This window comes from Orbicella franksi, chromosome 15 (genome assembly GCF_964199315.1).
Source record: "Orbicella franksi chromosome 15, jaOrbFran1.1, whole genome shotgun sequence".
Taxonomy (NCBI): Eukaryota; Metazoa; Cnidaria; class Anthozoa; order Scleractinia; family Merulinidae; genus Orbicella; species Orbicella franksi.
The window spans coordinates 19,886,637-19,902,469 of NC_138159.1; the positions used below are offsets into that span (position 1 = coordinate 19,886,637).

Sequence of the window (15,833 nt, forward strand, 5' to 3'; positions counted from 1 at the left end):
GTCATCGGCAACTGGCTCCGTTTCCAGTTGCAACTTGTCGGCCTATGACGTCATTGGCAGCAAGGCGTGCGAAATTGCCGGGGACAATATTGTTACCATTTAAAACGAGGAAAGTTGCCCGTGGCAACACCGTGATTTTAAGTCCAAAACTACGTCACCAAAGCTTTGTCGTCAACCTTTTTGTAGCCAATTTCTTCGATAGCTAGATTTTATATTTCTGTTACGTTCGCAGAGGGGAAATGTAAGTAAGTAAGTAAGTAAGTAAGTAAGTAAGTAAGTAAGTAAGTAAGACTTTATTTTATGAGGGTAACATTTGACAGTAACAAAACTGATAACCTAATGGCCCTCAAAAATTAAAATTTGAAAAAGAAAGAAATAGTAACAATCGTAACAATATTAAAAATAATTAAAATAAATTAATTAAGCCTATATGCATCGTAAAATATTTATAAAATGTGATTATTTATAAATTTTTTTAAAAAAATTTACAGGAATAGTTTGCTAAGAATTTGATTATCTAAAATTATTTTAAAAAGGGAGCCCTTAAAATTGTATCAATAAAGTGTGAAAACATGTGCACACGTACGCCCGGTGACCTCAACCGAAATCCAAGGACTGCACTAATCATTATGCCACAGAGCATCCCCAAAGCAAAACCCGCGATTAACGTTCATTTTACAAATGCAATTCAAGGATCTGCTTTGCTTGTAGGTTTACTTCCAGTTCCATCCAGCTACCTCACCGATTTCTCAAATGTTTTTGTGTCTGCGACGGCAACCAACTTCTACGATCAGTGTTTTCCAAGTGGGCTTGTTAACTTAGGATTCGAAGCACAAAACTGTACTTTGGACTGTTCTTTAGTGTTTCCCACACAATCAGATATTCTCGAAACGTCAACAGTCACCTTACTTGGTAAACTGTTTCTCTCATCTGTCTCGCCCGACTCTCGATTTTCGACTGTCGAATCACAATGAGAGAAAATGATCAGGAAATACTCGTAGTCTGCCCGTTTATTAATTTAAATTCACTATTTTACCTTTTATTACCGTGTGTATGTCGCATCATATCACATCAGCGCTCAGGTTTGTTTGTGTGCGTGTGGCACCGGCGCATGTGTGTGGTAAGCGCGCGTCTGGCACTTGCGCGCGCTCGTGTGTGTGTGTGTGTACAAGATTAAAATAATATGTAAAGAGAAAAATGGTACATTTCATGTTTACTACCCTCCTGCCATGGTATGTTGCTCCTATGTATTGTATGTACTCGTATGTACTCGTATGTTATTCGTATGTTACTCGTATGTCACACGTATGTACTCGCATGTTACTCGCATGTACTCGTATGTTACTCGTATGATACTCGTGTGGACTAGTATGTTACTCGTATGTACTCGTATGTTACTCGTATGTACTCGTGTGGTGTTTTAAATTAGTCACGATCCTTTTATCTTGACAACAACCCGGCATACGTATTAAATGTCGCATCCAGTCGTTGTGTTTACGTCACGTTACGTATATTTATTTGTATGCACTCTACTTTGCGACTACGTGTCCTTAAACAAGTTGTGTTACTTTAGGGGTGGCGAATGATCCTTCAAAAGCTCTGGGTCTCGTAAAATTTTAGTCGAATTTCACGGGTCTCGCAGTCTCGTTTTTTAGCGGTTATGTACGTCTCGCAGTCTCAATTTTTTTAAGAAGCTGTTTCGGAGTCTCGATTTTTCGCAAGGCTAAGGGTCTTGAAGTCCCAATTCGTTCCTTTATCTGTTTTTGTAAATGACGTCTTCTCTTCACTTGATATGGAACTTCAATGAAGCAACTTACACATTTTCCGAGAAAAAGTTCTCCTACCTGTCTTAATTCCAGAAAAAGGTACAAAACCTACCGCAACGTCTGCTTTGGCGCCAGAAAAAAAGTCATTTTTCTCTAGGATATCATAAGGTAGCGTGTTATAGTGGAATTTCCAGGTCCAGTCAGTTCCAAGAAGCCGGCTTAAGGCTGTACACGCTCAATCTACCTCTCAACTAAATCTGGGGCTCGAATTTTTAAGAGTCTGAACGTCTCGCGCTCGCACTCAAAACAGTTTGAAGTCTCGGTCTCGCAATCTAAATAGTCAATGAAAATGTCTCGGGCTCGCAAAGAAAAACGCTTGTCTCGCCGTCTCGCGGTATTTACACTTATGCAAAGTTTGCAGCAAATTGAGACAGTACTATATAAAAAAAATTGTGCGAAGTCTTTTATTCTGTAATGCAAAATGTAATAACATGATAGTTTCATACATATAAAAAATTAAATAATAATAATTTATTTCTAGCGCATTGCATCAAAAAATCTCAATGCTCTTACAGAATAAAAATGAGAAAAACGATAACGAAACCAATATAAGGAAAATATATTAAATTACAATGATGATAAAATACTAAAATTCATTAAATACTAAAATCTTCGCCCCGTCCAGTTCTCTGTGATAAAAATATAGCTTTAATACATATAAAAAATTTAGTGCGAAGAAGTCTTCGCTATGTCCGGTTCTCTGTGATAAAAATATAGCTTTAATACATATAAAAAATTTAGTCCGAAGAAGTCTTCGCCATGTCCAGTTCTCTGTAATAAAAAATATTTTTTATTCATATAAAAAGCTTAGTGCGAAGAAGTCTTCGCTCTGTCCCGTTCTCTGTGATAAAAATATAGCTTTAATACATGTAAAAAATTTAGTGCAAAGAAGTCTTCGCCATGTCCAGTTCTCTATAGAAAAGGTAACATAAAGAAAAAATTAAACGTCACAACGACTATGATAATTTTACATCAGCAAAGAACGCAAAGGTCCCAAACGAAATATCGTCAAAGAAACACTATAATGAAATGAGAGCGTGAATCGGCTGGACTTACCGGTTGTATTTCAACATTTTTTTTGTCTAGTTCCATACCAGCAGGTGTCAGTTTAGGCCTAAAGCCTTTAACGATATCTGAGTAGAGGACAGTTTCAGACATTCTACTGGTAAAAAAAGATACTAAGTGCAATAACTTCGAAAATGGCTCCTAATCTCTCGTTTGTCGAGTTTAAGCCCACACCGAGAAAAACGGAAAGAGTAAGCAATACTTATACTTTTGAGAAACAATGAGACATTAACGTCACCGTTGCGCTTACACAATCTAGATTTAGGGAGTTGAGAAATCGCGCGAAAAACACATTGGCAACTGTAATGACGAAAGTGAAAAACAAAAATGATAAACAACACCATTTTTCGTCAACCCAGCAACAACCGCTTATTTATTTTAAATTGTTTGTTTCCGGCATAGAAAGTTCAAAATTTCCCAACACTTTTCAGCCGAATTGTTGATTGAACAATAAAATCCAAAATTTTCTTGCCTGTGGGTAATCCGGGCTGTTGCAACATGTCATAACTTTCTGACCGATAATGATCATTACAATTTAAAGGGAGCCACAGTGTTGTGTACTGGACGGCGAATTGTTTGAGTGAAAAATCACACTGATCGTGAAGAGACACGATAATTTTTGGTGAATCTAAGTATTAAGCAAAAAGCATCTCGCGGTGAACACTTAAAGAATAAAAGAAAGTTAATCATTTAAAAGGATTACGTAACTTTAAACGAGCTTCCAGAGGTCTTTAAGCTTTATCTTCGATTCGCTCGTGTTACATAATCATGTCAGGGACAAAAAAAAAAAAACGAGGTAAGTTTATTTTCACAACACAAAACCTGCATCAGGTGCCTGTCACATGATCAGCTGACCACCCCAAATGCGACCGACTAGTCTCCTAATGGACTAAACGTGACTTGTGACGCAAGAGAGGAAAACGTTTCATTTCTCCGCTGAAAAGTTTCCTAAGGGACAGTCGTGCTGTTTTGAAACAATACCTTTTGAGAAAACAAATCTAGCATGTTCTTTTTCTGGCAATGAGGTTACCAATCATTTCAGCGATCCTGAGGAGACAGCTACAGGGTAGACTAAGGTGGACTTCAATTAAGCTGTTTGTCAGCCGTAATTTTAGTACCCTGGTTTGGGGGCCAAGAAAACTTCAATTCGGACCAAAAAAGGTAATACGAGTCATAGCACTGGGACGTGGGTTGCATTAAGGCAATTGGGTAATATCTCTCGAAATTTACATAATAAAGCCTCTAAATGGGTATTTCTGATGAAATAACTGAGTAAAGGTGGCAACTGATAAAATATCAATCTATCACATTGGCACGAGGATAGATAATAGATATTATTTTTTAGGTAAACAAGTATCAAACAAGGAGAAAAACTGCTTATTTATTTCTATTGCAAGAAGAAATACAACAGTCTAAATGAATTCGATGCAGCCATAGAGCGTACAAAAATTGAAATTTGGTGCAAGCAACACTCACAACTGGGAAAATTCTTTTCTATGACGTTAGCAGATGTTGTTGACAGATAAAACAAAGTCACAAATAGATATGCACCAAACAGATTTAACAGCAGTTATAGAGTCGAAATAAGGCCTCCATGTGCGTGTTTCTGAAAAATATCTAAGGGGACATACAACCCAATTACAGACAACGGGACAGGGCGAGGACTTCTTCGCACTAAAATTTTTATATGTATTAAAACTATACTTTTATCACAGAGAACTGGACAGAGCGAAGACTTCTTCGCACTAAATTTTTTATATGTATTAAAACTATATTTTTATCACAGAGAACTAGACAGAGAGAAGACTTCTTCGCACTAAATTTTTTATATGTATAACAAACATTTTTCTTATGATAGAGAACTGGACAGGGCGAAGACTTCTTCGCACTAAATTTTTTATTTGTATAACAAATGAAAGTTATTACAGAGAACTGGACAGAGCGAAGACTTCTTCGCACTAAATTTTTCATATGTATTAAAACTATATTTTTATCACAGAGAACTAGACAGAGAGAAGACTTCTTCGCACTAAATTTTTTATTTGTATAACAAATGAAAGTTATTACAGAGAACTAGACAGAGCGAAGACTTCTTTGCACTAAATTTTTTATATGTATAACAAATATTTTTTTTATGATAGAGAACTGGACAGGGAGAAGACTTCTTCGCACTACAATTTTTATATATATTAAAAGTATATTTTTATCACAGAGAACTGGACAGAGCGAAGACTTCTTCGCACTAAATGTTTTACATGTATAAAATTATTTATACAACAAAATACGCAGAAAAGAGATTTCTTTGCCCAATTTTTTTTTAATAGTAATAGAATGAAAGAAATATTTTTAGTAAGAAAATACAGAATAAAGTTTTACGCACAATTTTTTTTATATAGTACAGTGTAAACTTTTTTGCAAATTTTGTAAATATATTAATTCCCGTCACATTCTTAGGAATCAGTATCCAAGACCAAATGACAAAGGCTCTTAAAGCAACGTTCCATGATTGGTTTGAACAAGCGAAAAGATTAGCATGACAATCAGCCACGATTCCAAGAAGACCTAAACAAAGAAAGTCACAAGACTTCATTGTCTCGAGTCGAGTTCGGCGAAAACCTTGCTTTACTCGCTTGTTTCTGAACACGACATGGATGTCAAAACATTGCTCCATAATCTCCGTGAAGAAGTGTCCTGCTCGGTGTGTTCGGACATATTTACCGATCCAAAACAGCTGCCATGCTTACACAGTTTCTGTCTGCACTGCTTGAAACAATGGCATAGGACGAGCCATGGCCGCGACACCATCAGATGCCCAAAATGTCAACTTGTTAGCAAAGTACCTGAAAGTGGTGATCTGAAAGATCTTCCAACCAGTTTTTATCTGAATGGCTTGATTGACGTGCTGGCAATAAAAGAGTGCCGAAGCAGCCAAGTGAGATGTGGGAACTGCGAGAAGAAAAGCTCCGAGACTTCTTACTGTTTCCACTGTTGCATATTTTATTGTCAAGAGTGCGTAACTGGACACAACATCATGCGAAACAATAAAGATCACCGTGTTCTGGCGCTGAATGACTTTCGAGACATGGACTATGAGGATGTGCTCAAGCGACCTGTGTTCTGTGCAAAGCAACGGCACGAGAAAGAAGAGCTAAAGTTCTTTTGTAAGAACTGTGAACTGGCGGTCTGCCAAACTTGTGTCACCCTCAGCCACAGCGGCCATGCTTTAGAGCACATAGAAGAAGAAGCTGAAAGACAAAAGATTGAAATGAAATCAATGATTGAAACACAGAGGCGTAATTTACAAGCAAAGATGGACGCTGTTACTAAACTTGATGAAGACTACGCGAAGCTGATACAACAATGCGAAGAGGTGAAGAGAGACGTTCAGGGAACTGTGGACGATTTAATTGCCAATATTGAAGCGAAGAAGCAAAATATTTTTGCAGCGGTGGAAGACCAAACAAAGAAATCACTCGATAGTCTAACAACCCAAAAGAGCGAAACCGAAAATCAAATAGAGGAGATCAAATCATCGTTAGATAAAGCTGACAAAGTTTTGACACGAAGTGCAAACGCTGAAGTCGTTCAAGTGAAAAAGTCATTACAAACAATCTTGAAGGGAGTTGATCAAACTACTAAGCCATCTGAGCGTGATCTCAAAGGTCTGCCCATTTTGGTTTTCGTGGAAAATCAAAAGATGTTAGAGACTGTCAACGCCGAAGAAATTGGAACACTAAAACTACTGCAGCAGACTGAAGCAAGTCAATCTGTCGCTGAGGGCAAAGGACTCGAAGAAGGAACTGTTGGAGGTGAAGAACAGTTTGTTGTGACCACAAGAAACGCGGAGGGAGAGCAGTGTTACAGTAAACATGATCGTGTAACGGTAGAGATCACGGACGAACAAGGACGAGAATGCGCGACGAAAGTACGAATAAATGACAATAAGGATGGAAGCTACAAAATCTCTTATTCACCCAAAGATCAAGGCAAATACAAAGTGACAGTAAAGGTAAACGGAAAACATATTTGTAAAAGCCCCTTTTCTCTTCAGGTTAAATTGTTTCACTTAAGACCTGTTTTATCTTTTGGAAAACAAGGTTCGTCTGTGGGAATGTTTAATTATCCCTGGGGGGTGGAAGTGAATGTCAGAGACGAGATAGCTGTAACGGATGGTTTAAACCAGAGGGTTCAAGTCTTTAATAGTGATGGAAAATACTTAAGATCCTTTGGTCGGGAGGGACACAACGCGGATGAATTTGATTATCCTACCGGAATAACTTTCCATAAAAATGGAAATATTTTCGTAGCAAACAACGGAAAACATCGCATCCAGATTTTCAGTGGGGAGGGTGAGTACGTGGGTATGTTTGGTGGGTATGGAAGCCTTGATAGTCAGCTCTCTAATCCTTGTGGTTTATCTGTAGACAGTGATGGAAATATCATTGTTGCTGATACAGGTAACAAACTCATTAAAATCTTTTCTCCTGATGGCAAGTTTTTAGTGAAGATAGGTGGGCAGGGCTCTTTTACTTATCCTATCCACGGTGTTCAATGTGATAGATATCTCATAGTGTCAGACTACGAAGAACATTGTATAAAGGTTTACGACAGATATGGAAACTTTCAGTACAAGTTTGGAAAACAGGGTGGAGGGGACGGGGAGTTAAATAAGCCCTGTTTTTTGTCAGTGAAGTCAGGACAGCTGATGGTCTGTGATTCAGGTAATAATAGAATACAAGTGTTCGAACTGAATGGGAAGTTTGTTGGTAAGTTTGGAACAAAGGGCAGTAATTTAGGAGAATTTGGTTCCCCGCGGTCTGTAGCAGTTCTAAGTAATGACCGAATTGTTGTATGCGAATGGCTTAACCATCGCCTTCAGTTGTTTGAGTGAAAATTTAGTTGTTCTTTTCAAAAAAAAGATGAGACTGTGACTAACAGAGGGGAATGGTTATGAAACCCGACAACGTTTTTTGTTGTATGTTTTTGTTCTCTTTTTTTTACCTTGACTGAGCACAAAACATAATAGTTGTTTAGTACTGACTGAGGAACCAACCAACGGAAACGTTTTGGTTACGTAATTCATGCATAGTGTATGACGAAAAACAAAAGATTGTACGTAGGCGTGGACCATCCAAAACTGATAAATCTTGGCATCTTTGTTTTTTCCTTTGATTTTTGGCGGGATTCATAGTCATTCCCCTCTTTTAACTTTGATGAGACTGACCGGCTATTATTTGGTTGTTCAAAATAGATTCATATTTATGTTAGGGTTTTATTTTTAAATGTCATGTTTGTTTAATTAGGATGTGACACCTCTCTGTAACAGAACTGATGAAACCAACCCTGGAGAGCTATTTTGCCTCCCCTGGGGGAATTTTGACGTACCTCTTCTCTGGGCAGGGTCTCTCTGGGCCCCTACAACATTTTTTTTTAAAAAAAATCCCAGGTCAGTTATATTTCTTCCTATATATGGTGTAGAATGAAATGTTAGTTTCCCTCGAGGGGCGTTTTCCCCTGCAAGAAAATGCAACGAGTTTGCCAGTGATTCCGTTCTTGTTTCTTCAGGTATACAAAAAAACAAGCATATAAATTACGATCAATTTTCCGAACTCTCAAATGGCGTTTCAAAGCATCAAAATATTCTGGGGGGGGGGGGGAAGGGGGGGAGGGGACATGCCCCGAGGGGACATGCCCCAAAGAAGGCAAATTTGCGGGAAACCCTTGTATTTGGTTAGGATGAGTAGCTACACCCTCTTGCCGTTGCAAGAGCTAGATCTGATTAGGAAATTAGTATTACTGTAAACGTTTTTCTACCTGAGGTATTACGTTTCAAAGCATCAAAATATTCTGCGAGGTGGTGGGGGGGGGGGGGAGGGGGTGAGAGGGGACATACCCCGAGGAAGACAAATTTGTGGGAAAACCCTGTATTTGGTTAGGATGAGTAGCTACATTCTCTTGCCGTTGTAAGAGCTAGATCTGATTAGAAACCTAGTATTACTGTAAACGTTTTTCTACCTGAAGTAAGTTTTATTATAGAACAAAAGACGGAATTAAATTAAAGCAATTCACGTGAGTAGTAAAGATAAACGACCATAGATTTATTGTTGAGAAAAAACCTCTGCCAGGAGTTGAAACATAATACTCTAAGGGCAGCCACGTGCTATCAATTGATTTTAAAGGAGCAACTATATCGGTTTTGTTGCCTTTAGCGTGATTTCCGAGCATATCTAAGCTTTCAAGAATTTTCTCGGTTTAAACAAGAGAAGTTTATAATTGTTTTTCAAAGGTCAGTGGATTTCTTTGACATTTAGCTGTCTTGACGATCTTTAAGTAAGAAATTTGCTTAAGTGATTAGCGGGTGATAATCTAGCAGTTTGCGGTTTTATCTGAGTGTAGAAAATAGTAATAATAATGATAAAAACAATATTTACAGAGGATATCACCAAGCTAACACTAAGTTAATTAGGGTGGTCCTCTATCTACATTAATACAATTTACTATGCGGAATTAAAAACGTAGCTCGCGTTCGTTTGTATTCACTATGCACAGTGATTGGCTTAGAAAACTCGCACCATTTTCTCGTCCAATCAGACTGAAGTAAAACGAAAACCAATCATGAATTTTGTCTCATATATAGTTAAAGATGGGCTTATCATGTAATTGTTGGAAACAAATTTATTTTGAGCTGTTAGGTTTAACTTCTAAGTGATTCTTTTGTAGGGGTTGGAGCGGAGCAGGCAAATGTGAAATTCTTGCATGTTTTTTTCTTAGGATAGACAACCAGTACAGTTCAGTTTGATCGTAAATCAAATATATTTTACTGCGAAAAGTGTTCACTCCATATCAGGTGGTGTACTGGGAAATAAGGATCGAAACAAAAAAGTGCACAGCGTGTATATTGAATAAATGTATATATTGCTTTTATTAGCTTACAGATCCAATACTTGCATGCATTGATCAGTGATAGACAGCGGAACTCATTTTTGTGATTAAGAACGTTTCTGAGTTACAGTAACGTGACATTACGCTTTACGGAGCCCCGCTAATACAGACAGCTAGTTATGATTAAAGGAAAGTGGTTTCGGTCCTTAGCTATAGCAGTTGTTGTTCTTAAGTCCGAATATAAATACGGACACCCCCCTCCCCCTTGGTTAATTTAGACAATAGCTGTGGCCCTTACGTTTTCTGTATTAACGGGGTTCGACTGAATTTGCTAGTTAAAATATATCTACATCTACATCTACATTTATTAAGTTGATAAAATCTTGGAAGACATCACATCAACTGTACATAAGAACTAAGATAGTATATATATATGTATATATATATCAGGGGCACCCAACGGATCGTTTCGGTAAATTATCTGTTCGGAAGGTCTTTAATGCCCTTTGATTTTCTGAAGAGAGTTGTCACCTCGGACTTTCGTGATATGAGAAATTTAATGTCTGTTGTCTTCGGATTGTTAAAAATGTCGTTTTGGGTACGCTAAAAAGGTAAGCTATCATTTTCGGAAAGGCGATAAGACCTAAGGGTTTCGGGAAATGGACCAAAAAGCCCTAATAAATTCGACAATACTCAAGTTCCCCTAGAATAACCGAACAGATAAAAAATTTTTTAGCGCAACCTAAAATTAACCTACAGAGCTGTAAAAGTACTCTACGTAGCCTAAAACAGCGTTTTAAAGCATACGAGAGAAAACGGTCGTTGGGTGCCCCTGATATATGTACATATGCAAAAGTTAGATAAAAATAAATGTGTCAAAATACCACGATAAATAAATAGTAATTCCTAGTTACAAGTTACTTTACTTATTTCACATATTTCAAATATTCAAATATTCAAAAATTTCAAATCTTCATTAATGGATTTAGTTAAATGTACTGAGGCTATAATTCAGCTTCTTTAATTTATTAATTAAATTAAATTATCAATTAAACAACGTGTGAATTAAGCAAGGTTGTTTGATGCTTTGAGTTTATATTGATTCTCGGTGAACCAATTGCTTTGTTTAATTTTAAATGTGAAAAATGGAAATAAGCAAGCCAAAAGTAAGGTCCACCATAAATATACAAAAAAACGACCGTGAGCAATACTTTTTTCCGGTTCAGTCGAACTGGCATTTTTGTTACACGTTGCTTCTTTTACAACTTGTTTGTAAATCCCTCAATGCTTGACTTTGTTTTGGATCCAGGAAAGCCTAATCTGCGTAGCAGGCACCCTATCCGAGCAATAGGGAACGAGCGAGGCGCTTATATGTAGGGCGGCCTTTTTCCGCGAGAACACGCGCGCACGTGTAGAAACGCGAGCGATAGGAAAGAGCGCCTGCAAGAGAAGGCCAAACACCGCTCAAACTCACCTTTTGTTACTCAAATACCCCCTTTTATCACTCAAGCGCGTGCTATGCAGATAATGAAGCCGGAGTTGCTAACAACTTGCACGCTCATTAATGCATTTCAAAAATCGTCTATTCCCACGCGAGCCCTAGTCTCATTTCTCTCTTTGAGTTGTTTAGTGGCTTTTTTGAAGAACCATAAAGTTCACTTCAACCCGATCAAATAAGGGACTGCACAGAGGCTGAACTGAATTGTTCAAAAAGCCTGAAAACATCAACAGAGGCGGGAATGCACTGCAGTTTAGCGCTATATTGATGTCATTAAATTTTCATTCATCCCAAGGGACAAAATCATAAATGGAGAACTGCATGGAATCACTAAGTATTCGTCAATTGGTAAAAACGGGCTAATTGGGTACTACATCGGTACAGGATGCTTATTTTACTTGCATCTTAACTTGTTGTTTTCGTGGTCGGTTAGTCGACTGCCTTATTTAGAATATATTTAGAATATTTGAATTGCTCAATCAAATTAAAGAAGGCCGGTATATTGTAAAGCGCACGCATTAAAATGAGTAGCCATCATGGCAAAAAAAAGCTCTTTGACTGACTTAGGGCTTTTCAATCAAAGGGACCCCAGAGGTACTATCGCGGGTAAATACAGTACAGGGATATGGGATCACAGTAAAACTCGGACAAAGGCTAAAAAGGAGGACGAAGCCGCAATCATTAGTGGTCACCTGTTTTATACCCAAGAGAGACGAGAGACGAGTGAACTGACTGACGAGGTCACGAAAGTTATGAGGAAAAGGATTTCTAACCACAACTCGGTCTTGCATATTGCAACGCGTATTGTTATTCGTAGTCACGCTATAGGAGCCACGTCGTTGTTAGTTCCCAGTTTTCTGAGAACAATTCCGCGAGACCACGTGACTCTCCGTTAACCCGCACTGAGACGGACAAACTCCGGTGATGCTGACTTGTGTGATTTAACGCCCAGACAAAAACGGTCTCTTGTAAGGAAATGCTACGAGTCTTTTTAGAAAGAAAATAATTGAAATAAAGACTTGCAAGCAGTGCATTTTTGTTGTGATTAGTGATTGAGTGACTTCTGAACAGCGAGCATGAACACATCTGTTACGTCAGAGTTACATTCTTGGGAGTCACGATCAGTTTCCAAGACAAAATGACAATGGTTAAAATATCGCTCCATGATTGGTTTGTACAACGAAAAAGATTATCATATTAAAAACAGCCGATCCTTAGAAAAGCCAAGGACAAGAAGGCAGCGAGAAACATTACTTCGTTCTCTTGTTTCTGAAGACAAAATGGATATCAAAACGTTGCTCCATAATCTCCGTGAAGAAGTGTCTTGCTCGGTGTGTTCCGACATATTTACCGATCCAAAACATCTGCCATGCTTACACAGTTTCTGTCTGCGCTGCTTGAAACAATGGCATAGTACGAGCCATGGCTGCGACACCATCAGATGCCCGAAATGTCAAGCCGTTAGCAGAGTCCCTGAAAGTGGTGATCTGAAAGATCTTCCAACCAGTTTTTATCTGAATGGCTTGATTGATGTGCTGGAAATAAAAGAGTGCCGAAGTAGTCAAGGAAGATGCGGAAATTGTGAGAAGAAAAGTTCCGGGAATTCTTATTGTTTCCAGTGTTGCATGTTGTGTTGTCAAGAGTGCGTAACTGCGCACAACATCATGCGAAGTAATAATGATCACCGTGTTCTGGCGCTAAAAGATTTTGAAGAGAAGGACTATGAGGATGTGCTAAAGCGACCAGTCTTTTGCGCAAAGCAGCGGCACGAGAAAGAAGAGCTCAAGTATTTTTGTAAGAACTGCGAAAGGGCAGTTTGCCAAACTTGCGTTTTAATAGATCATCCTGGTCACGCTTTGGAGCACATAGAGGAAGAAGCCGAAAGACAAAAGTTTGAAATGAAATCAATGATTGAAACACAGAAGCATAATTTACAAGAAAAGATGAACGCTGTCAGTAAACTTGATGAAGACTACGCGAAGCTGATACAGCATCGCGAAGAGGTGATGAGAGACGTTCAGAGGACTGCTGACAATTTAATTGCCAATATTGAAGCTAAGAAGCAAACAATTTTTGCAGCAATGGAAGACCAAACAAAGAAGTCTCTTGAAAGTCTAATAACGCAAAAGACCGAGATCGAGCATCAAATAGAAGTGATCAAAACATTGTTGGATAAAGCTGATAAAGTTTTAACACGAAGTACAAACGCAGAAGTCGTTCAAGTGAAAAATTCATTAGAAACAATCTTGGAGGGAGTCGATCAAACTACTAAGCCAGCTGAGCGTGACCCGAAACGTCTGCCGATTTTGGTTTTCGTGGAAAATCAAAAAATGCTGGAGATGGTCAACACCGAAGAAATTGGAACACTGGAAATACTGCAGCAAACTGAAGCAAGTCAATCTGTCGTTGAAGGCAGAGGACTAGGAGAAGGAACTCCTGGATGTGAAGCACAGTTTGTTCTGACCACAAAAAACGCAGAGGGAAAACAGTGTCACAATAAACACGACCGTGTAATGGTAGAGATCAGGGACGAACAAGGACGAGAATGCGCGACGGAAGTGCGAATAAATGACAATAAGGATGGAAACTACAAGATTAGTTATTCACTCAAAGATCAAGGCAAATACAAAGTGACAGTAAGGGTAAACGGAAAAACCATTCGTGAAAGCCCTTTTTCTGTTGAGATGAAATTATTTCAATTCAGACCTGTTTTATCTTTTGGAACAGAGGGTTCGTCAGTTCGAATTTTAAACTATCCCTGGGGCGTGGCAGTAAATGCCAGGGACGAGATAGCTGTAACCGACTGTTTAAACCACAGAGTTCTAATCTTCAATAGTGATGGAAATTACTTAAGATCGTTTGGTCGGCAAGGTAGCAATGCGGGGGAATTTAAGTTTCCAAGGGGAATAACCTTTTCTAAAAATGGAAATGTTTTCGTAGCAGACAAAATTAACCACAGGATCCAGATTTTTAGTGGGGAGGGTGAGTACGTGGGTATGTTTGGTGGAAAAGGAAGCCTTGATAGTCAGCTCTATAATCCTTTAGGTCTATCTGTAGACAGTGATGGAAACATTATTGTTGCTGATACAGGTAACAAGCTGATTAAGATCTTTTCTCCTGATGGCAAGTTTCTAATGAAGATAGGTGGGCAGGGTTCTTTTACTTTTCCTATCCACTGTGTTCAGTGCGATAGATATCTCATAGTGTCAGACTACCAAGAACATTGTATAAAGGTTTTCGATAGAAATGGAACCTTTCAGTACAAGTTTGGAAAACAGGGTGGAGGGGACGGGGAGTTTAATTATCTTAGTTGTTTGTCAGTGAACAAGTCAGGTCACCTGATGGTGTGTGATACAAGTAATTACAGAATACAAGTATTTCAACTGAGTGGGAAGTTTGTTGGTAAGTATGGAAGAGAGGGAAGCAGTCTTGGAGAATTTAAGTCTCCACAGTCTTTAGCAGTTCTTAGTAATAGTCGAATTGTTGTTTGTGACAGGAATAACAATCGTATTCAGATGTTGTAGTGAGAATTTTCCTGTCCATACAAAAAAAAAAAAAAAAAACGAGTTTTGTAGTTGGTTAATTTGCATTGTTCTGAAGTGATTCAAAACAGTTTTTTTTTAGTTTTCAGTTTGTTAATCCACTTGAGAAAAAGTTACAGATGCGGGTATCATATCATGTTATTGTTGGAAACAATTATAAAGATTTATTTTAATGTAAGCTGGTAGGTTTAACTTCTCAGGGATTTTTTCTTTGTCAGGGGTAGAGTGGGGAAGGCAAGTCCGAAACTTTCGCTTTTGGTTAGGATGGATAACTAGTATTGCGTTCACATTAGGCCGAAAAAGGTTGAGTTCTTGCTTCCGGGAAAGTGTTCACTTTGCTGTAGCAAGCGTTGCCGCACGAAGAGCTTTTACCGCATCCTGGCCGCGCGCAAATTGGAGTGAGAGCAAAACAATCGACGAAGCAAACGTTGGTACCACCCGGCTTCGTCGATTTTTTGCTCTCGCTCCAATTTGCGCGCGGCCAAGCTTGTTTCTAGTGATAAACTTGTTTTTAATTTAGAGATAATTGATTATCAATTCATTAATAACCAGTTATGCCTGGTAAAATATGTAGCTTGCAGTGAACAACGCTTTTGTTAACTTACCGCTTCAATACTTGCTTTGTAAGATAACGGAATTCATAAGGAGTTTTCTGAGTTATAGTACCGAAGTGGAACCCCGCTTTATGGGGCCCCAGACATAAGTGCTTCTGGTGTCGGTCAGCCAGCTTCTCACGCCAAAACCTCCTTCTTACCTGGGCCCCTCGGGGGTTAAGCGCGAGAAGACCGCTGACACTTTGGACTTTTGTGGACTCTATGGTCGGCCAGCTCTAACTTTTCTGTCCCCAAGTCAGAATATTTAACTAGGGAAACACCCTCAGACAGACAGGCACTAGGCGTGGTCCTTATAATTACGGTTTTCTGTCAAACGGAGTTCGACTGTAATTTAATTAATGTGTTTCAAGAACTGATTTATAGCGGTTGGGTTTAATTTACTGGAACTGTAATTTAGGTCTTAATA

General features: G+C 38.6%; 2 protein-coding genes across 2 annotated transcripts; both read left to right on the forward strand.

The window, feature by feature from the left end:
* The first annotated feature begins 5,508 nt into the window (after positions 1 to 5,508).
* Positions 5,509 to 8,721, forward strand: LOC145469516 (E3 ubiquitin-protein ligase TRIM45-like). The gene has a single exon (XM_081453259.1). The coding sequence runs from the start codon at positions 5,539 to 5,541 to the stop codon at positions 7,780 to 7,782; it is 2,244 nt and encodes a 747-aa protein (XP_081309385.1). The 5' UTR covers positions 5,509 to 5,538; the 3' UTR covers positions 7,783 to 8,721.
* A 3,713-nt stretch (positions 8,722 to 12,434) lies between these two features.
* On the forward strand, positions 12,435 to 14,795 carry LOC145470213 (E3 ubiquitin-protein ligase TRIM45-like). The gene has a single exon (XM_081454045.1). It carries the CDS (start codon positions 12,435 to 12,437, stop codon positions 14,793 to 14,795), a length of 2,361 nt encoding a protein of 786 aa, XP_081310171.1.
* Positions 14,796 to 15,833: the final 1,038 nt, after the last annotated feature.